At 31.6% G+C, this 22,462-nt stretch overlaps 1 protein-coding gene across 3 annotated transcripts in view; it reads right to left on the bottom strand.

Annotated features, from left to right (window-relative positions):
- Positions 1-12,759: 12,759 nt before the first annotated feature.
- LOC126882986 (transcriptional repressor p66-alpha) overlaps positions 12,760-22,462 on the bottom strand; it is a 104,157-nt gene continuing 94,454 nt past the window's right edge. For all 3 annotated transcript variants that reach the window (XM_050648132.1, XM_050648133.1, XM_050648134.1), the window contains one exon: positions 12,760-13,074. In XM_050648132.1, coding sequence (XP_050504089.1) covers positions 12,848-13,074 — 227 coding nt within the window. In that variant the 3' untranslated portion in view covers positions 12,760-12,847. The remainder of the gene's footprint in view (positions 13,075-22,462) is intronic.

Here is a 22,462-nt window from a genome sequence, read left to right as displayed (position 1 = left end):
TTTATTTATATTTAATTTAGAATGTGTGTATTGATTTTCAGCCTTAGTAAATGGATTTAATTACCTTTGTAGGAAAGCAACTTTGATACCCTCTCAGTAACCCCTGTTCTACGTTTCGCTTGACCGACCGCAGTATGTTTCTCTACACAATCACAGTAATCAACTGTGAAAAATCTGGCTGTAGTAAATTCAAAGAGATTTTTCAGCGCTGCCTCTTGGACTATTAATGTTGATAATTTTTTTTGATAATAATTTCCCGTCGTCAAGTACACGTCAGATGCCCGTCGTTGCTATGACATTGCCCGTCAGTGATATTAATCACAATTAATGTTTTACAACTTGTCAAAGTCAACGCCATGAGTAAGTTTAGCAAATATTCAGATGAAGATATCGATAAAATATTAATTAAAATGATTTAAAAATACAGTTTTATTCATAAAATAATCTTAACGAATTACACTCGAATTTTTCAAATTACCGATTGTATTGTCCTCGTGACACTTTGACATAATTTACAGGGAAAGATAAGAGGAGGAATGAGAGTGTTCTGATTGAAAAATTTAAGGGACTGTTTTAAATGCAGTCCTATAGAACTCTTAGAACAGAGGTAGATAGATTAAAGATAATGAAGATTGGGAGACAGCACTTAAAGAAGAATTTTGAGCACGTGGTCAAAAGTTCTAACAAAATTTATTTTTCAAACCGTCAACATTTATCAAATTTGTGTGTGCTTTGTTTAATAATTGCGCATACAGTAAAATCTCCGTTAACCGAAACCTTTTTAACCGAAACATCGTTTAACCGAAATGGCTGACAGTTTCAATAATTTCGTCAATACATAATAAATTTTAAAAAATGCAATAAAGTTAAAGGAAAATGAACATGTTTAGAGTCTTTTTTTAAAGAAATCTTCTATTTTTCTTTGTGTTTCCCTTTGACAACGATGTTTTGCATCTCTCCAATACTATGTAATCTGAGACAAGAAGAATATAAAAAACAATGTTATTTTTAACCGAAATTTTTTTATCCGAAACGGCCTGCCCCCAATTATTTTGGTTAACGGAGGTTTTACTGTATTACTATGTTAGATATTCTGTTCTCTCAGACAATAACTTAGAGCTGAAGTTAAAGGTCTTCGTAAAGATGAAATGTACTGAAACTATAGAAAGTAGAAAAATATTATTCAAAAGAAAATTAGAAAGGCAACAAAGATATACTCGATTGATTTCCGTTTAATTTTGACGATATAATTCAAATTTTACATAATCACATGACTTCATCAAAACAAATAATATCTTTTATGCGTTTAATGTGCAGGTTTTAATTATTATTCTTAACTAAAATCACCTGTACGAAACGTTTCTAAAACTGGCATGAAAATATTTTGAAATTAAACGATTTTGTTGTGCTATACTTTATTTCACGTTAAGAACGGAACGTTTGGCTTATGCAGATCAGTGTTGCCAGATCTATCAGGACCGTATTACACCAGGGAAATAAGGCAAAAATATACCATGTTCGGGACACTTGAGCAGCCAGGTTGCAAATGGGTTTTTGGGTACTATATACCTAATACATTATAAATACAAAAATGCCCGTCTCAGTTTGGACGAGAAATTTAGTTATTAACAAATAAGGGTCAAAAATGAGAGTTTTTTCGTTTAAATCGCTACAGGTAAAAATAGAGTAATTAAATGTCTTATTTATAATATTCTTCTTTTCGTAGATGAGCCAAGGTTTAAAATAGCGTTTTTTGAATCTTGGTCCGATTATTTGTTGCTTCAGATATTGCAAAATAAAACTAAAATTTCAAAAATAAAAAATTTGCTATAACTTTTGCGAAAATGAATTTAGGACTTTCATATTGCATGAAAAGTTGAGTCAAACAGTCCATACAATGCACAAAAAATTTTAAGACGATGCGCCAATTAGTTTAAATTTTATTCAATTTGTTTATCTCAAAGAGCTTTTTTTTTCGCAATGTTATTGTTCAGAAAATAATAATGATACAGCAATTCTGTGAAAACAACATGAAAGAAGAATAGTCATATTTTCAACGCATTTAAAAAAATCATTAAAAAGTCATTTTTATCACTCAGAAAACATTTTACTAAAATAGAGTCATTTTTTGCTTATAAACAATTTGAATAACTTTGTTAATATTAACTGCAGGCTAAAACTACAATGGAATTTGAAAAACTGGTATTTTTATACGAATTTTCAAAGAAAAACTTTTCGCCTAGGTTAATTGCGGTCAAAGTTAGCCACTTTTTTTTATTTAATTGACGGCTACTTTGTTTATAACAATTAAGCAACCTAACTAGAGCCATTTTGAAGTTGAAGATATATAGGTTATGTGTAAAAGTTTGAGTAAACTTTGAACCCCGACAGAGTGGTTAATAAAGCTTTAAAAATGGCGTCCGAACGGAATTAATTCGTGGTCGGTGGAGGGGAATTACTAAAATACATACGTGCCCTCAAAAAATAAAACTGATTCTGCAAACATATGCTGCGATTAATATCGCTGGAACTTGTTGATGGATTTTGATCATAATTTTTTTAATTTGTATGTACTCTTAGTCTTATAGAGTACGTTATGTACACACAACCCCACCTAACATTACAAAATGTTAGGGGGAACTCCCCTTATTACTCAGGGATATGAAAAATAGATTACGACCGATTCTAAGACCTTCCGAATATACATATATAATTTATCGATATATAAAATTAGGGTAGACAATTTTGTCCGAAAAAATAAAAAAAAATGTAAGGGGGGCAACCCCCCTTATAACTTATGGGTATAAAAAATGGATTAAAACCTCTTCAACGTCCTAAAGGATAAACGTGTAAAATTTTATAAAAATCGGTCACGCCGTTTCGGAGTAGTATGGTAACTAACACTGTTACAGGAGAATTTGATGTATATAAAAGTAACTGCGAATTAAATAATAAAAGTGGCTAACTTTGAACCTCATTAACCTAGGCAAAAAGTTTTTTTCCGAAAATTCGTATAAATATACCAGCTTTTGAAATCCCAAAGTAGATTTACTCTAGTCAATATTAACAAAGTTATTCAAATTGTTTAGAAGCCAAAAATGACTCTATTTTACTAAACTTTTTTCGGAGTGATAAAAACGACTTTCTAATGATTTTTTTCAATACTTTAAAAATATAACTATTATTCTTGCATGTGGTTAAATTTTAAAAAAATTTTAAAATAATTTAAAATAATTTACTTTATATTTTATTTTTTATTGTTGTTTTAAAAATTAATTGTTTATTGAATCAGTAAAAATAATTTCATTCTAAATTCTAATTTATGTTATTATTAAGTTTATATATTTTTTGTTCATTAAAAGTTTTATTTTTAATGGAATATCAATTTTTTTTAAATTATAGTTTGTATATGGGATATTATTACATTTAAATATAAATGTATATATTTTATTTATTTATTAATTTTAATTCAATTAATATTTAAATTAATGAAAATTGAAGTATAATTTTAATTAATAATTAAAAAAAATATTTTAAAATAATATTTAGTTGAAATAATTATTTAAAAATTTTTGTCATTATTATTTTCTGAACAATAACATTGGGAAAAAAAAGCTCTTTGCGATAAACAAATTGAATAATATTTAAACTAATTGACGAATGGTCTTAAAAATTTTTGTGCATTATATGGAATGTTTGACTAAACTTTTCGTGCAATATGAAAGTCTTACGGCCATTTTCGCAAAAGTTATAGTACATTTTTTATTTTTGAAATTTTAGTCTTAATTTGCACTTTCCGAAACAAAAAAGGATCGGACCAAAATTCAAAAAGTGCCATTTTAAACCTTGGCTCATCTACAAAAAGAAGAATATTATAAATAAGATATTTAATTATCCTATTTTTACCTGTAGCGATTTAAACGAAAAAACTGCCATTTTTGACCCTTATTAATTTGTTAATAACTAAGTTTCTCGTCCGAACTGTGACGGGCATTTTTGTATTTATAATGTATTAGGTATATACTGCCCTGTTAAGAATAGAAGTCGTATCTGCAATTTTGAGTTTTCTTAGGTTATAACGCCAACACATTGATAGCCAAATACTCTACCTATATGTTAAGAATGAAAGGCATATCTGCTGTTTAAAAATAAGTTATTCCATTTTAAAATTTTGTCGGATCTGCATTCATACAGTTTATGTTAAGCCAATTTGTCGAATCTCCATTTGTTAACATTTTTAGTCGTATCTTCACAAGACGATTTGTAGTTACAACAAATTTGCTTAACAATTGTGTAGTTTCGACAAAATATTCTAACAATAGGAAGATATAACCTATATAATTATTCATAGTGTTCCCGCCATAGATATATAATACTCTAGATTGCGCCTTACGATCTTAAAATGGGTGACGGTTGCGACAGAGATAAATGAGCCTATTTGGTCGGTAGTCTCTTTCTAATTCAAGGGGAGTATCGACGACGTCACTATCCTACTCTGTCGTCGAGTATTTTAGATGGTTTGACAGTTCGAGCGGATGGCGACGAGAACTGGTCGTTTGTCTTCGGACGTGGATAATCCTGGTTCGAATCCCGTACCAATCTTTACTTTTTTTATTTTTTATTTAATCAATATTGCGTTTATTAGATATTATTACATCTCTAAAGTAAATCTATCCAAAGAAATATATAACAAATAAGAAAAACTGTATAGGTACCTATAGATTTTTAAAAATATAAAAGCCAATGTTATTTTTTTAATAAGTTAATTGTAGAATAGTATAAAGTAATTGTTAAAAATATTCGTAAAAAATTACCAATAATTAATATCAGCATAATGTACCATCGATTTATTAATTGAATCGGTCATTTCAAAACCAACATGAGTCACATATTCCTAATTTTACAGAAGAGCAAAGAAAACTAACTAGTAATAGTCGAAAGATGGATGAAATGGATGACATCAAAATTCAGAGTTATATTGTAGTTTTGTTGCTAATGTTTTTACTGGACTGGTGTCGTTTTTTCACACAACGTTTATCTTAAAGGAGTCTATTCCTCTCAAAAAGTTAGTTTCTGAAAATTGTGGACTTTGCTGTTTTTGAAATGACCGATTCAATTATAAGTAATTAGACATTATTTTTATTTATGAAACTATTGTTACAATTTTTTAAAAAAGTAGAAGCAAAACAAACATTCACATCATTCGAATAAGGACGAATTTATATTAATAACGAATGACTTTTATTTTACTATGCAGTTCACAAATTATGTATTCCAATATTAACTTACTATACATACATTTATTATCTGCTAGATTTACTTAGGTCCATTTTTCAGATGTAAAAATATCTAATAAACGCAATATTGATTAAATAAAAATAAAAAAAGTAAAGTTGGTATGGGATTCGAACCACGATTACCTACGTCCGAAGACCAAAGACCATTTCCCGTCACCACCCGCTCCAACTGTCAACACATATTACTCGATAAAGTGGGATATTCACGTCGCCGATATTCCCCTTAAATTAAAAAGAGACTACCGACCAAATAGGCTCATTTATCTCTGTCGCAACCGTTACCCATTTTAAGATCGCAGGGCGCAATCTAGAGTATTATATATCTATGGTTCCCGCCTTTTTAGTTTCTTAACCTAAAATTTAACCGGTTGTAAGCGTTATTCGGCGTATCTGATTTTCTAGTATTAATCTTATTGTTATAGTGTTTTTAAGTGTGTTTACATTAAAGTTTATTAACTGAACCAGTAACAATGGACAGAAATAGCAGAGCATTTAAAATGCTGCATATTTTAAATAACCAACAAAGAGAGAAAATACATAGTTTACGACGACGTGTCGTGAAGAAGCCTAAACTTCAGCATGATAATGACCCCGATTTTATTTTGTCAGATTCAGACACGGAAGAAATTGAGGAACCGAAACTTCAGCATGATAATGACCCCGATTTTATTTTGTCAGATTCAGAGACGGAAGAAAGTGATCAACCGAAAATTCAGCATGATAATGACCCCAATTTTATTTTGTCAGATTCAGAGACGGAAGAAAGTGAGGAACCGAAACTTCAGCATGATAATGACCCCGATTTTATTTTGTCAGATTCAGAGACGGAAGAAATTGAGGAACCGAAATTAAACATAAAAGGTTAAAATAAAGTGAAGATTATTAGTGATGTAACTTTGAGAGCTGCAAATGTTGTTCCTGAAGAATCTGATTCCAAAGGTGAAGAAGAAGATAAGGAAGACTGTCTCCATTTTATTCAAGACATCTTGGTAGATATATGTATCTGTTGAAAGGGCAGAAAACGACAATTTAACTAAAACAGGGGAAATCCGTAAACGAAAGAAATTTAAAGAGAGCCTAGCAATGAGAAAAAAAAAAGAAAATTAACAGCCACAATTGCTAAGCACCGTGTAAAACCATCTTGTATCTCTTGCAAGAGGAGATGTTCCGAAAAAATTACAGAAGCGAGACGAACAGAAATAAATGGAGAATTTTGGAAATTGCAAAAAGACGAACAGAAAAATTTTATTTTTAATAACGCTCTGAACAAGTAACCAAACGGAAAACCACAGCTAGTGTTGTATCTAGAAGGTCGAAAAGTTTTTTAAAGTAATTGTTATGGAATTAGCTGACTTTTTTGAATGACAAGATGGTACTTCTGCATATAAACTGAATAAAATTAATACCAGGCCATACCTAAATCAAATGGTTCAAGTAAATTTTTCTATAGGTAAATATACTTTTTCGTACAAAACCAGCTTCACCTCAGAGACAGAAAGTGAAGTAAACATTCTGAATGCAAAGATTGCAAAACGGAATGACAAAACCTTCACCCAATTCCATTCCTAGAGGCATAACGGCTGAAAGAAAACAAGTAATTATATCCAAACTGTGTGAACACATGCCTAAAAGCAGACAAACGTTTTAGAATAATTTACCAACTTCAATGGAACCTGGAGCTTTACATGATTAAAAAAACTAATTATGACTTTATGTTATTTTGTTTATCTTAATAAACTATAACTTTGATTAAGATAAGACTTTTTACTTTACCTTATTTTTATGATTTGTTAGGATTAAATGTCGTATCTATCAAAAGTCTAATTTCAAATACTCTGAAAGAAAATTGCACGCACTCATTAAATTTGTACTCAAAAAATATATTGCGATGTTGTAACAAGATTTTTAATGAGTCATTACAGTTGATGGCAGTTAATCAAATCTAAAACATGGAATATCTCAAAATAGGGATTTTGTCAGTTACGACTTCTATTCTTAACAGGGCAGTATAGTACCCAAAAAATCCATTTGCAACCAACCTGGCTGCTCAAGTGTCCCGACAAAAACCTTATTTCTCTGAACTATATTGCTACTGATTGCCGATGATTCATTTTCGATACGATAGAAGCGGCATCTGCGCAATTCTATCATCCATAAGAAATACGTAGCCCTATCTACACAACATTCCGTTCTTAACGTGAAACGCTCTATAGAGAAATAAACTTTTGTAAACATATTACAATCAATATAAATAAAAGCGACTTCCTAAAAAAATATCAACGATTCTGATAGCAGCATCCAAGTCTCACTTTCATTTGTTTTATTATTTACAAGAAAATAAAAAATCGATTAATACAGGTAGCAAAGCTTCCATTTTACGATTGATTATCAAGTCAAAATATAAATTTACATACTTCTTGAACTGAAAAACACATATTGCGTGTAAGTTACATTTGATGTAAAGAATTGGAAGAGAAATTTTATAAAGTCAAATTAAGTCCACCTACAAATGTAGAAACGTTTTTATTTTGTATTGAGGACTTAATTCGGTTACACTTGTACTGGGGTTCCAGATTCAGCATATCATGACATCTAATCGATTTAGCTCGTATCTAATATGTAGCCTAGACGATGATATGAGTAACATATTGTAGATATGTTAAATTCTGAGAAAACTTTGTAGAACCACATAAATATGTTATGTATTTTCTAACGATACATTGTTTTTCAAGTCATAATGACACATAGGTTGTGGTCTGGAATTATTTGTTTCTGATGTTTCTTGTGCAACTACGGCAGACTATCAAAGATGATGCGGCAATGGTTCTACAGTAATTCCACTCTAACTTTTCCCATGCATGAAATTATTCACGAATTACTTTTTATACTAGGTCTATTTTTACGCACAGAAACTAGTACAGTAAACTCTCTCTTAACGGACACCTCTCTTCGCCGGACACCTCCTCTATACGGACGATTTTTAAAACAAAAATTATTTGGCCATTTATGAACCTGTATCCTTTAACTCCCTTCGACGGACACTCTCAACAACGGACACGGACAGTAAATGATATGTAAATGCGGACAGTAAATGAAAAAAATTAACATTTTTTTCCAAATATTTTACAATATAAAACTATATGTATTTACTTACATATAAATACCTACTACATTTTTATTATTTCAAATCAATACAGATGTTCACGACTTGATATTTGATACTACTGTTCACGTTATCAACACTACATAAGTAATAAAAACTTAATGTTTTTGTTGGTCAGTGAAAGAAATGCGATATCAGGAAATTGTTAATTGTGTTTTGACTGGAACAAGGATTTAAGAATTTTAACCGGAATGTCTGATTAAGCATATCCAATAGATGTCGTTGTTTTTTGAAGAGTGTTTTTTTAAATAAATTATATTTTCGGATTAAATTTCATAATAAATTTTGTGTCTAGTTTTATATTGTTTTGAGTTTTTAAAGAAAAAATCGATGTGGTTCATTATGGAGAGGCATAAATTAAGTGTTATGACAGTTAGCTGAAAAATTTGGAATTGGAAAACCTAAAGCCAGTGAAATTTTGAAACATAAAAGTGATTTAATCAATCAGTTTTCTGAGAACGGAAACCTGGAAGCAAAAAGAAAATTTTTGGAAACCGATGGTACTGCATTAGACCTATAAATAATTGTTTTCGATTGGTTTTGTGAAGTGCGGTCTAAAAATATTTCTGTTTCTGGTAAAATTACTCAAGTCATTAAAAGTTGCAAGGGAACTAAGCGTTGATATGACAGCTTCTGGTGGATGGTCGAGAAATTTTGTAAGCGACACAATATTTCCTTCAAATCTGTATGTGGCGAAGCAGCTGTTGCAGATTTATTAGTAGTTTTTAACTGAAAAGAAAAACTACTTATTTTAATTACAATATAGGTAGGTACTCTCCTCGAGACACTATTAACGCAGATGTGACGGGATTATTTTTTAGAGTTTAGAGCATTACCCAAGAAAACTTATGCCCTGAAAGGAGAAAGGTGCATTGGAGGCAAGGCTTCTAAAGATAGGATCACAATTATATTTTGTACCAATATGATATTTTGAGAGAAGAATGCAGAGAAAAAAACTTGTGTTACGTAATATTAAGCTAGTATCTCTTTTTATATATACATACATATATGCAATTATTTTAAAAAAATTTAAGTTAACATATTTTTTTTCTCTTCAACGGACACCTCCTTTAAACGAACACTTTATGCGGAACAACTACTGTCCGTTCAAGGGAGAGTTCACTGTATCGCAAAATTAAGTCGCTTGTCCATAGAAACCACAATAAGTTAAACAAGGATAAACAACATGGCATGACGGTGATATAACTTTTCGTTTTACTTTGTTTACTATGTTTGACGTTTATGATTTTAAGTGACAGTATCAGGAGTGCATTTGTTGGTTATTATTTAAATTTATTGTTTATTGGTTTATCAAATGATTTTTATTTTCAAACATATGTTAGAACGACTAACTACTGTCCTCTTTTAATTTAATTACTTCCGGTAAGCACCTATTTATTCTTTCAAGGAAAAGTGACAAGTAATATTTATGAGTGTGGCTATAGCTCTGTCGAATGGAAACTTATTTGTTTATTTTCGAGATTACTGTTTATTTTTTGGCTTTTTTTTAAATTTATTTATTACCATTCTATATTTATCTCTATACTAGTAATACTCAGTATACTCAAGTTGTTTAATGTTGAGTCGATCAATATCCTCAACAGTGAAAAAAGATTAAACACTTCAATAAAAGTGTAATAAAACGTATATCAATTATAATACACATCGACGTACGTTTGACTTTATATTTTGATTTAACTTGTTTAACCTATGGAGGGGAGTAATTTTGGACCCCAGCGTATGTTTTTCTTTAATAAATTCAAAAGTATTTTCAATTTTTAACTCATTATTTTTTATTTGACTTTAATATCGTTCTAGATATCCTCACATTTTGAAATAAAAAAAATTCCCTATACCCTCTATTATGTGGAATTCCAAGTAGTTTTACACTGCGCGTTATCAAAATCTATTTTTAGACTGTGGTGCCTGTTATTTACAAATCATGACATTCCTGTCTGCTACAGTTAGTCATTATTATTATTTCCTGGCGTATATTATTATAGTTTCTTAGTATTTTGTGTACATATTAGTGATGTAACGAATATTCGTATTCGCATTCGCATTCGCGAATATTCGCATGTTTTTGCATATTCGCATTCGCATCCGCATTCGCGAAATTTGTGCGAATGTTTTGCGAATATGAAAACCAGAAAAAGAAAATAATTTTAAGATAATATTAGGTTAATAAAATCAAAATCTATTCACTTCTGATCTTTTTTATTAAGAAAAGGTAAGTTAACCTCAAACATGCAGCTACTCTCAAATGGAAATATGCAGTACACAACAGCAGACAAAGAGACGGAAGATGGAATGAAGCGATAACTCACTGGAGACCTTGGAACTACAAAAGAGGAAGGGGCGGACCACAGATGAGATAAAAGATACGCAGGGACCAGATCGACAGACAGCATTAGCACTGAACCGGTGAACCGAGAAGAGTGGAAAAATATGTGGGAGGCCTACGTTCAACTTTGGACAAATGAAGGGCAATAGACAGATAGAACTTAACCTTGTATAATCACATTATCAGCCTTCACTTTTTTTTATTTATTGGTATTTGGTATTATGTAATAAAGCTTAAGATTCAGATTGATTTACACTAAATATCAATTAACTTTTCATTATAAAAGTAAACATTACAAAAATAGAAACAAATTAAAAAAAAACTGAATATTCGCATTCGCATCCGCCTTCGCGAATGTCGGTAGCAGATATTCGCATTCGCATTCGTATTCGCGAATGTTCAAAAAATGACATTCGTTACATCACTAGTACATATAAGATATGGCTCGTAAATATCTTACTGAGGCTGAGTTACAGGGAATTGTTACTGCTAGCGATTTTTATGATGATACAGAAGATGAAATAGTCATCAGAAAACGAGGATGTATTGTTAGATGAAGATTTAAATGCTGAAAACATTCATTCCAGCTCATTTTTGACCTGGGGTCATTTTTTACCCCCGTTGGTCATCCGTGTAACAAAAAAAGGTTGGTCATCGGAAGGTTAATATTTTTCTGAAGCTATTTCCTTGTGGCATTTTTGTAATTAACTATTCTAAATGGGAAATAAGCCACAATTTAACTAAAAAATGATTTTATTAACGTTTCGACGTCCACATCGGATGTCGTTGTCAAAATATAAAATATTAATGAAAATGTTTGAATATGAATCGTGACGCATGGGAAAAGATAAAATGGAATAGCTATAACACTCTACCTAACTGACGGTGTTTCTCGAATATCTACGCTGTTTATAGCATGTGTGTGCCCTTCGGGCTGTGTTGTTTGGTCTAAATAGGTACCTGTACCGATGCAGATCAACAATTATACTACGTTCATTCCCAAGATAAGTTCGAGGTCACACCCATCATGCCGCCCGTAACTGCCCGCGCGTTACACTATTTTGCTCAGTATGCCTTGTCTATCCTTATTATGTCTATGCGTAAATCCCATCGAGATAATTTGAACTATTGTTTAAAACAGCGTAGCCCAAAATAATGTGACTGGGCGATACTAAATCTTTATCGCAATATTGTGTATGAATGGCAAAAACAATATCAGGATGGGATTCGACATAAGTTAATTATTTAGCAAGATAGCTCTATGTAGGTAGAGAAAGTGAAACTAATCAGAAACTTGAATTACTGTAGTAATCAAAATGATGGTGATTAATTCTTTGATAGTGGTAGTATTTCAAACAATATAATAATGCTATTGTTCTTTCTTTTCTTAGGCCGATGTTCTTAAATCACAACATCCCAGTTTTATTCTGTTGCCTGTTTCTTCTGACTCAAGAAAATAAAACTGAGATAAATATAATTGAAGAATGTCTAACACAAGACCAGAAGAAATAAGAAAATAATGAGGAAGATGAGACAAATATTAAAGAAGGAAGATCAAAATTACCATCGTCTTTATAGCAAGAAGAGTTTAGCTGTGACTGCGACCATAGACGTATATATTAACATAGACTGAGCCTACCCTCCGCGCTTCCTGACGACAAGATCTCTTGGACAGGTTTGGGGTATCTCTTTCTAGCACATTGAATCGAGAAACTAACATGAAACTAAGTGGGGGCATGGGAACGGAAGGGGAGGACTACTGTCGCAGCTTTACTATGCGTAAGAGTGAAACAGAAGTAAAAAAAGTGAAAAAAAAAAGATGGTGTCGTCACTTCGCTCAGCATGACACTCTGTCTATGTTAATACGACTGTGACAGTTTGGGTTTAGGTTATAGAGTGCAAGTCATGTAGATCAAAAAATGTCAAAAATAAATGGGTAAATCTGAAACCACTAGTACAGGTTAAAAATTCACATTTTACGACTAATTTACAGGTTCTCACAATTATAGAAATGTTTATATTTTACTCCCAATTTCTCTCGCATCATGTTTTCCAGTTGTGGCGTTGTTGCGGCTGGGTTGGAGGTGGGATCATGTCAAGAAGGTACTGACGGTGTAAATCTGCAGCTCGTTGGATCTCGGCCAAATTGCCTCCACTGCTATTTTTGCCACTAGCAGCAGCTTGTGCCATTGCCAGTTGGTAAGGATAAAATAGCGGAGAAAATTGGAGCATATGTGCGGCCGCAGCGGGAGGAGCACCAGCAGATAAACCTAAAACGATTATAGGATTTAGGGCCGGTACTTTCTGTACAAAAAGTACCGGCCCTAAGAATAACAGACTTAATAAATGCAATTATAATTATTACTATAATTATAGGTAATAATTATAATTGCATTTATTAAGTCTTATTCTTAGGGCCAGTACTTTCTGTCCAGATTATTTATTTAATTATGTATTTATTTATACTGCACATTTACGGCAATGATGCCATTTATAAACACACAGTTGGTCAATACAAAGAAATAAGAACATACAATTTATACAATACAATCAAATAAATACACTTTAAAACAATAAATAAGGATATCACAGTTTATGTAACAGTACCCTTTTTCATATTATATAGGTCAAGGTCTTCACTCAAGATAAAATCGTTCATTGCCATTAAGCAGTTTGCCATGGGGAGTTTGCGTATTCTGGAGTTATTTTAAATAAAGTGTGTCTACATCTAAGTCTTTGGTCTGGTACATTAAAATTTATAAATGAAAGAATCGTAGGAGAATATAATATGATTTGATAAACTATATTAAATATGAAAATGATTTGGGCATTTCTACGTCTTTCGCTCAATAACAGAGTGTCAAAAAGCATAGATATAAAGACCTTAAAAATTTCTTCTGAATCCTCTCTATCATATTACTATGTGATATGGTGGAGGGACTCCATATGGTACAACAATATTCGAGTTTTGACCTCACATATGCATTAAAAAGCTTAATTGTAGTGTCACAATAAAATTCTTTACTGGATCTTAGGATAAAGCCTAACCGTCTATAACAATCATTAGTTAGTTTGAGAATGTGCTCATTAAAGAAGAATGTGCTAGTGAATAACACCCTTAGATCTCTGATTTTTGTTAACCTTTCAAGTTTTACTTCATTAATAAAATAATCTGTTCTTATTATTTCTCGCTTTCTAGAAAAAGTCAATAGTTTACATTTTGATTCATTTAAGTTCAAATCATTATTTTTACAGAATGTGGATATACCTTGAATATCTTGTTGTAAATGAATACAGTCATGTTCGTTGTTTATCGTAAGAAATAATTTTAAATCGTCTGCAAATAGAAGAAACTTAGCAAATTTTATATAATCAGTGATGTCATTTATGAACAAAAAGCAAAGGCCCAAGGATGGAATCTTGCGGTACACCTGACCCAGTTATAAAACTGTCTGAGTAGCAGTTCCCAAATTTGACTACATTAGTACGGTTGATAAGGTAAGATTCAAAGAATTTTATAAGTTTGTCAGAAAGTACATATGACCTCAGTTTTTTTAATAGTACTGAATGATTTACTCTATCAAAGGCATTTGCTAAATCAGTAAAGATAACATCAACTTGAGAGTTATTTATGGATGAAGCAATATAGTGACTGAAAAGGCACAGATTTGTTTGAGTTGATTTTTTGTTTATGAAACCATGTTGTTCTTCTATTAAAGTTTTTGAAACATGAGTACACAGTCTATTGTAGATAATTTTTTCCAAGATTTTTGAAGCAATACTGTTATATTGTCCTTTTCATGAGCATTTTTCAGTGCGTAACAAATGTTAGGAAAAAGGGTAAGTCCGTGATAATACACATTTATGACATTTATTCTAATATGACATTTTAGTTAAATCTGACAGTTGTCACATTTTATTTTCAATTTGGAATAAAAACAAAACAAATGTGTTTCTTGCATTTATAAAATGGTATTTTCTTTGATTTGTATAGTCTTATAAATTATACAGATTATATTTGTAATATTATTATCTAATTAAAAAAAAATTATTTTTTTTATTATAGCGCCATCTATCGACAACTAGAATATCTAGAATAAATGTTATAAATGTCACCGACGAAATGTAATCACCGACGTGCCTTTTTTCTGTCACATACAATTTAATGCGTTAAAAAGAAATCGAAAAACTGTGACGCACTGAAAGATGATCATGAGAAAAAGAATACGACGATGATTTGATATTAAACTCGTATTTCCAGATTTGTGGATAGGAGTTATTCTACCTGCCTTAAGCGCATCCGGAAACGTGCTTGTCCCCAAACATTGATTAAATATCATTTGTAGGGGATTAACAGGACTTCTGAATACGCCTTAAACAGGTAAGAAGGAATCCCATTCACACCTATAGCTGCGCTACTTTTTAAAGACTTAATTGCAATATTAATTTCTTCTATTAAATCCGATTAGCTAACCGGGATTTAATCGGGACAGAAAGTACCGGCCGTAAGACTTGTATTTTACTTTTATGGTTAGTATAACCACAGTTAAATGCTAAAGAATCAGTACAGTACATTGAATCACGGTTTTTGCTCAAAATTTTAAAGAACCGCTTGGATTGACATAAAATTTGGCATACACATAGATAGTATGTCAAAGAAAAAAAGTGATATTGTGCCGATGTGTGCTTTTGTCCAGGGGTGAGTTTCACCCATTCTGGGGGGTGAACACACATACGTTCAAAATAAGTCCGGAATTCGATAAACTGACTAATTCTAAGCCACTTTTATTCTATAGAGTTTTTTCACTAAGTCAATACTTTTCGAGTTATTTGCGAGTGAATATGTTCATTTTTCAACAAAAAAAAAAACACGGTTTTAGACGGTTTTTCGCAAATAACTCAAAAAGTGAGTATTCTATTGAAAAAAGCATTCCTAGCAAAAATATAGCCTGTAAAAAAGTATGTAGAAGCAGAGTTATAGTTAATTAAAAATAGATTCACATTCACGAAATTCCAAATAGAATTCAACGTGAAATAACCAAGAATGAAGCACTTTTTGGGGAAAACTCATTACAACTTGTTTAAAGGTTTTAAAAAAGCTTTTAAAAAACAACTTGTTTAAAGCTTTTTTTAGTTTGTAGCGTAAGTTACGGTCAAAATAAAGTTGGTCCCTTTTGTTTTGGTAAAAAAAAAACGGGAAAATCGCCCCCTAATTAGAATCTTAAATGAAATTAATCATTACCGCTAAATAAGTTGCTTTACTTATGTTGTGTTTATATGATCTGTAAGTTTCAACGGTTCTTCAAACTGCTTACTTTTGAAAAAATTCGGTTTTAAAGTAAAATTTTTAATTTTGAAAAAAATGCTTTTTTTCAGAATAACTTAAAAATTATTAGTGACACCAAAAATCTCAAAGAGTAAAAAAAGTCGGCTTTGCTTTCCTGAATATTTTGGATTTTTTTGTTTTTCTGTAAGACAAAAAGTGAATCTATCAATTAGACAAAAAGTGATTAAGATTTAGTGTTTCTAAATTTGCATAGCTCGTGATTAGTGACTCGTTCAAGCCCTTTCAAAAATAAGGACTTTAAACCGATGAAACTTACAGATCATATAAACAACACATCAAGAGTAAAGCAACTTATTTGTTTAAATTGAGATGCTAATTAAGGGGTGATTTTCCCGACTTTATTATAAAAAAAGGACCAACTTTACTTTGAGCGTAACTTGCTTACTTTTGATGGTAGCAATTTTTTTACAAAACAAAAATAAAGCTTTTTCAAACACTTAAAAAAGTTGTAATGAGTTTTCCTCAAAAAGTGCTTCATTTTTTGTTTTTTTTCACGTTAAAATATTCGATTTGGAATTTGACGAATAGGAACCTATTATTCATTAGCTATATCTGCTTCTACTAGGTCTATAGACATAATACATTTCCGGACTTATTTTGAACGTATGTGTGTTCACCCACCAGAATGGGTTAAACTCACCCCCTGGGCAAAAGCACACATCGGCACAATATCACTTTTTCTTTGACTTGTTAGCTATGTGTATACCAAATTTCATGTCAATCAAAGCGGTTCTTTAAAATTTAGAGGTGTTACAATATTTTACCGTCAGCGAACGGACTATTAATTCACTCTCGAATTTTGACGCTTCCAATTATTTTGCAATCCACTCCAAAGACAAAATTTTGAATGAGCGACGATAACCGCAATCCGAAAAAAAATGACGTAAAAACGAAATTCTTTTTAAACAGTGGTAGTCTACTTGTACTTTGTCGGTATCGTCACAAATCACCTACCTCTAGTCTAGATGCTTCATGACAACGCTTTGTTTGGATATGTTTACATTCGGTTTCTATATATTTTCCGACGTTCTAGACGTCACTAGATATAAAAGTAAACAGTGCAACAAGTGAGGGATCCAGGGCTGTATTAGCTCAATGTGTCTAGTAGCGTGGCGGTTTAAGAAGTTTTGAAATTAATTTGTCGGACTGGCTATCTGATACCTAATTTTTGTCGGACAGTGCTATATTTGGATAAACGACCCTCCAATCTATCACTTGTTATTCGTGTCCGAAATTTTGTAATCGCAAAACATAACCTGCCATAATTAACATATTTACGTTGTCGGACTGAAGAAACGAGGTTGTAAATTTGTCGGACAAGAGATCGACAATCTTTAGTAATTAATTATCAATACTTTCAATTGAAAATTAAGAGTTTTGTAATCACAAAACTGTACAGCGTTAGAGTGACATCTTGCGAGTGTCGGACTCGACGATCGCGCCCTCTTTTTTGTCCGACAAAAATAATTTAGTAAAGTAAATGATGGTTTTGCTTGTTTTTGATTCAGAGGGATGCACAATGGCTGGACAGATGTTTCCACAGTTTCAGGCTTTTTCAACAGCGATAGCGTGCACTCCTCTGAATCGAAAAACAGCTCAACCATCAATTTAAGGGGAATTTAAAAGATCGTTCAAATTCCCATTGGGACGCGATCCAGCGACATCTCTTAACAATCAAACAATCTCTTAACAATCAAAAACAAGCAAAACCATCATTTACTTTTCTATCATTACTAGTGTGACCAACTAGTCCGAAAAATCCGGGACATGGCCCGAAATACAAAGTCGTGTCCCGGCATCCCGGACAAGTATTCCGGGTCATCCGAATTTTCAACGTTTTGGTAAAATTCTGTTTTGAAATTTTGAATACGTTATTCTTTTGAGAATTCACATCTAATTGAATTAGTGGGACGAAAAAAGTCGAAAATTACTAGAGTGTAAGTAATACTAATACGACCTCCAAAACGCATGCATTTTATATCGTGTTATTATAGTTCTATGAAAACTATAACGGTGGACTTTTTTTCGTTTCTGTATTTTAATTTAATTTTAATTTTTATCGAACGATCTAAAGCTAAACGTAGAAATTGCTACAATAGGACAATGGAAGCTACGAGAAAATATCTTTTTGAAGCATTTATCAGAATTACACATTCTATGGTATGAGTTAATTTGATATGAGTAAATAATATGATACTGGAGAAATGGGAAATCAGCCAGGAAACAAAAATACATGTATATAATACAATCACAGTACCAACTCTTCTATATGAAAGTGAGACATGAGTTACAAATAAAAGACATGAAAGTGCCATAGATGCAGCAGAAATGAAGCAGCTGAGAAAAATAGCTGGAAAGACGAAGCTGGCCAGGGAAAGAAACGAAAACATCAGAAACGTGCTAAGACAGGAACCAATAGAGAAAATAATTGAAAAAAGGAAACTGAATTGATTTGGACATATAACTAGAATAAACGAGAACAGACTAGTAAAGAAGGTGACAGGCCCACAAATACATGTGAAATGAAGAAGGGGCAGACCTGGAAAGAGGTAGATGGAACAAATCCAGAAAATCGGGACCAAGAGAGGGAAAACAGTGCAACAGAGGAAGGAGACCAGAAGGCAGGAGACCGGAAGGCGTGAAAGAGATGGGTAAAAGATAAATAGGTGATAGCAAAGTATGGGCATAAAGGCAACAAGAAGAAAAAGAAGTATTTTAATTATCAAAAATACCTGAAAAAAAACAATGGCCCGATTTTCATTGAAAAGTCCCGGATTTCAGGTATTTTTTCTCAGCCTTGTTCCGGATTCGACTGAATTGGAGTTGGTCACACTAATCATTACTCAGATTTGAGTACTAGAAAGTTCCTCTTCTGTCCTTTTCCGAGACGAATGAAAAAGGAATGTGATTGCAAGGAATCCTTTTTGTTTTCTATATTCGTCGTCTGCGGTCTTATAAATTGTTAAAGTCGCAGATTAAGGATGTATCAGAAAGAACTTTCAACATGAAAGGTCTCAGATTTAAATAACTATTTACCATTTTAATGCTGGATTCTGCATCTGAGACTCTTCAATTTGTTAAAAATAATTTAATTTATTCTAACGCATAATCTTTTGATTAAAATTAAAAATTATAGTTTTGCAATAACAAAACCTAACCGCGCTAGAGCTACAGGTTTAGGCGTGGGGCGTGCGGAAACGCGTCCAACCTGCACTCTGAAATTTTTCAGAAAGTGGTAGACTCGCTCAAACGAAGCTATTAAAACCATTTGTAAGACTTTTAGAATCATTTTCAAAAAAGGACGATGTACTGTGGACTAGTATTGCAATACCTATCATGATTAATTTTGACTTTGTCTATTTACTATTGTAGTAAAAAAATATGTCCTATATTTAGGACAGTTTAGGATAATACATTATAAAAATATTAATTAAAAAAATTATGTCAGAGAACGTGACGGGTGAAAATTTGAATATAAAAAAAGAAAATTAGTAATTCAAAGCACAAAATCGATAGAATGAAGTAGAAAACTTCGATATATCTGTTATAGTCAAAGCCCGAATTTCAGGCACTCCTAGGTTTGACTAGGCAATCCTCAGGTCTGACTGACGGTCTTAGTCAAAGCCCGAAATAAATTACAGTTTCGGCCTTTGACTAGTCAAACCTAGGAGAGACTAAGTTGGTCAGGCAAAGGTCGAAATTTAATTTTATGAAATCGGGGTTTGACTAGTCAAACCCCGATCAGCTATTTAAATGTCGTAATTTGTTAGATTAGGTTTAATAAAACGTCATTTTTTAATTTTAATGTTTATTATTTTTATTCTAAAGCTATTTTCTTGTGGCATTTTTGTAATTAACTATTTTTAATGGGAAATAAGCCACAATTATTCTAAAAAAATTATGCTAAATGAAACCAATTGTGTCGCAAATTCATCGGTAGAATGCAGTAGGATGTGGTTACCCATACTAAAAGACGAAGTCAATAGAAAGAAAATACCACGATTAGTTAGTCAATAACATGTCGAGTTAGTACATATTTTATATTTTATTATTATTTATATATTATTAATATTATCTATAATTTAAAATAACATATGTACATATTAAGGTCAGAATTTGGTATTAGTTTTGAAAGTAAAGTAAAATAAGACCGAATACTTACGATGTCGGGATAGAATCACGAGGTTTTTTCCTGGTTTTTCCTCGTGATTTACTATAGAATCTCTAACGCGAGAATTTTACGGTCATTGTTGCATGTGGTTGTCTTTTTAAAGACAGATCACATGCTATGATTTTTTTTGTGACGGATATTCTTGAGTTGGGGTTGATTTCATTTAATCGAATGAACTATCTTTCAGTAAAGTCGTCCCAGGAACGTAACTCATAAATATTGGCAATATCATTTTAAAGTCTTCCTCTTTTAAAATGTACATATAATATATGGACACGCGCCAACTCGTAACTTTTAATGACAAAAATTTTCAAATTAAAATCTACACCAGCCAATTCGTAACTTTTCTATTAACTGACCTGCCAACTCGAAACTTTCTTCATTTGAATTTGAAACCATTGATTAAATCTAATACCTTAAACCGAAGTTTCCTGGTTTGCTTAAAAACATTATATTTGTATTATATTATGTACCTATAAAAATAGCAAAAATTGAAATATGTTAATAAAATAATTGAAATAATATTGAGTGTTTGATTAACACGTGTTATAAATATTATTTCCATTAAGTATAACTTTACACGAGCTTGGTTTTTATCAAGTAATTGTAAATTCAATATTTAGATGTTTAGCAATGATAAATTGTTTAAATCCATCTGATAATTTAAAAGCAAAGAGATTTTCCATATGATTATTTCAAGTCTAATAGATTATACCTTTATTTAGTTACGAATTCACCGGCAGTTGATTGGTTACCGAAAAATTACCTGAGGGCCCTGAGTTACCAATTGGCCTGTAATTAGGATGGGGGATAAAAATAGTTACGAATTCACCGGGACCCATAATATGTCTGAATTGCCGATATAAATGAGTCAGATTAAATTAATTATTAGAAGAATTTTTTACTAAGCAACAACATTTTTGTTTATTTCATTATTAATTTTTGTATTTTGACAACGGCATCCGATTTGGACGTCGAAGCGTTAATAAAATAATTTTTTTAGTAAAATTGTGGCTTATTTCCCATTAAAAATAGTTTATGTTATTTTTATATTGTCGTATTTAAAATTAAAAAAATTAGTGTTTACACTCACATGTTGAGGCATTATGGCAATTAGAGTTGGACAATACGTTAGACCTTTTACACTTACATAATTTTGAAGAGCATTTTTTATTGCAGTAGCATTTTATAAATCCTTGTCATCCAAATTTATAATCTTTTGTACTAATTTCTCTTAGAGACAGCTTAACGTCTAGAACATCTTCAAAATTAAGAAAATTCTCATTGAATTCTCTTATTTGACTTCTTGAAAAAAGTGTGTTTATTGTTCCGTATTTCGTACCAACTCTATATAAACCGTCAATTGCTTTATCTTGTATGATACCCAAAATGTTTCGAGCATCTCCTCGGATTTCGAGCATCTCCAATAAAGGAAATGCGATTGAAGGTCTTTATGCCCAGGCTAATGCTATGAAACAATTAAGTGAAAAAAATTTCCTCCAATTTCGATCGGAAAAACTGTAACAATACCTATCCCCAGCTTTGATAGAGCCAAATGAGATGCTCGAAATATTTTGTGTATCATACAAGATAAAACAATTGACGGTTTATATACAGTAGTCGGTACGAAATACGGAACAGTAAACACACTTTTTTCAAGAAATCAAATAAGAGAATGCAAAGAGAATTTTCTTAATTTCGAAGATGTTCCAGACGTTAAGCTGTCTCGTAAGAGAAATTAGTACAAAAGATTCTAAATTTGGAGGAAAAGGCTTTATAAAATGCTACTGCAGTAAGAAATGCTCTTCAATATTATGTAAGTGTAAAAGATCTAACGTATTGTGCATTTCTAAATGTCATAATGCCTCAACATGGAGAATAAATACTAATTTTTTTTATTTTAATTACGATAATATAAAAGCAATAAACATTAAAATTAAGAAATGACGTTTTACTAAACCTAATCTAACAAATTACGACATTTTAATATCTGATCGGGGTTTGACTAGTCAAACCCGGATTTCATAAAATTTAATTTCGACCTTTGCCTGCCAACTTAGTCTCTTTGACTAGTCAAAGGCCGAAACTGTAATTTATTTCGGGCTTTGACTAAGACCGTCATTCAGACCTGAGGATTGCC

The sequence above is a fragment of the Diabrotica virgifera genome, chromosome 4, assembly GCF_917563875.1.
Source record: "Diabrotica virgifera virgifera chromosome 4, PGI_DIABVI_V3a".
Taxonomy (NCBI): Eukaryota; Metazoa; Arthropoda; class Insecta; order Coleoptera; family Chrysomelidae; genus Diabrotica; species Diabrotica virgifera.
Note: the sequence above shows the minus strand (reverse complement) of the source record. Positions and strands in the feature narration are given on the sequence as shown.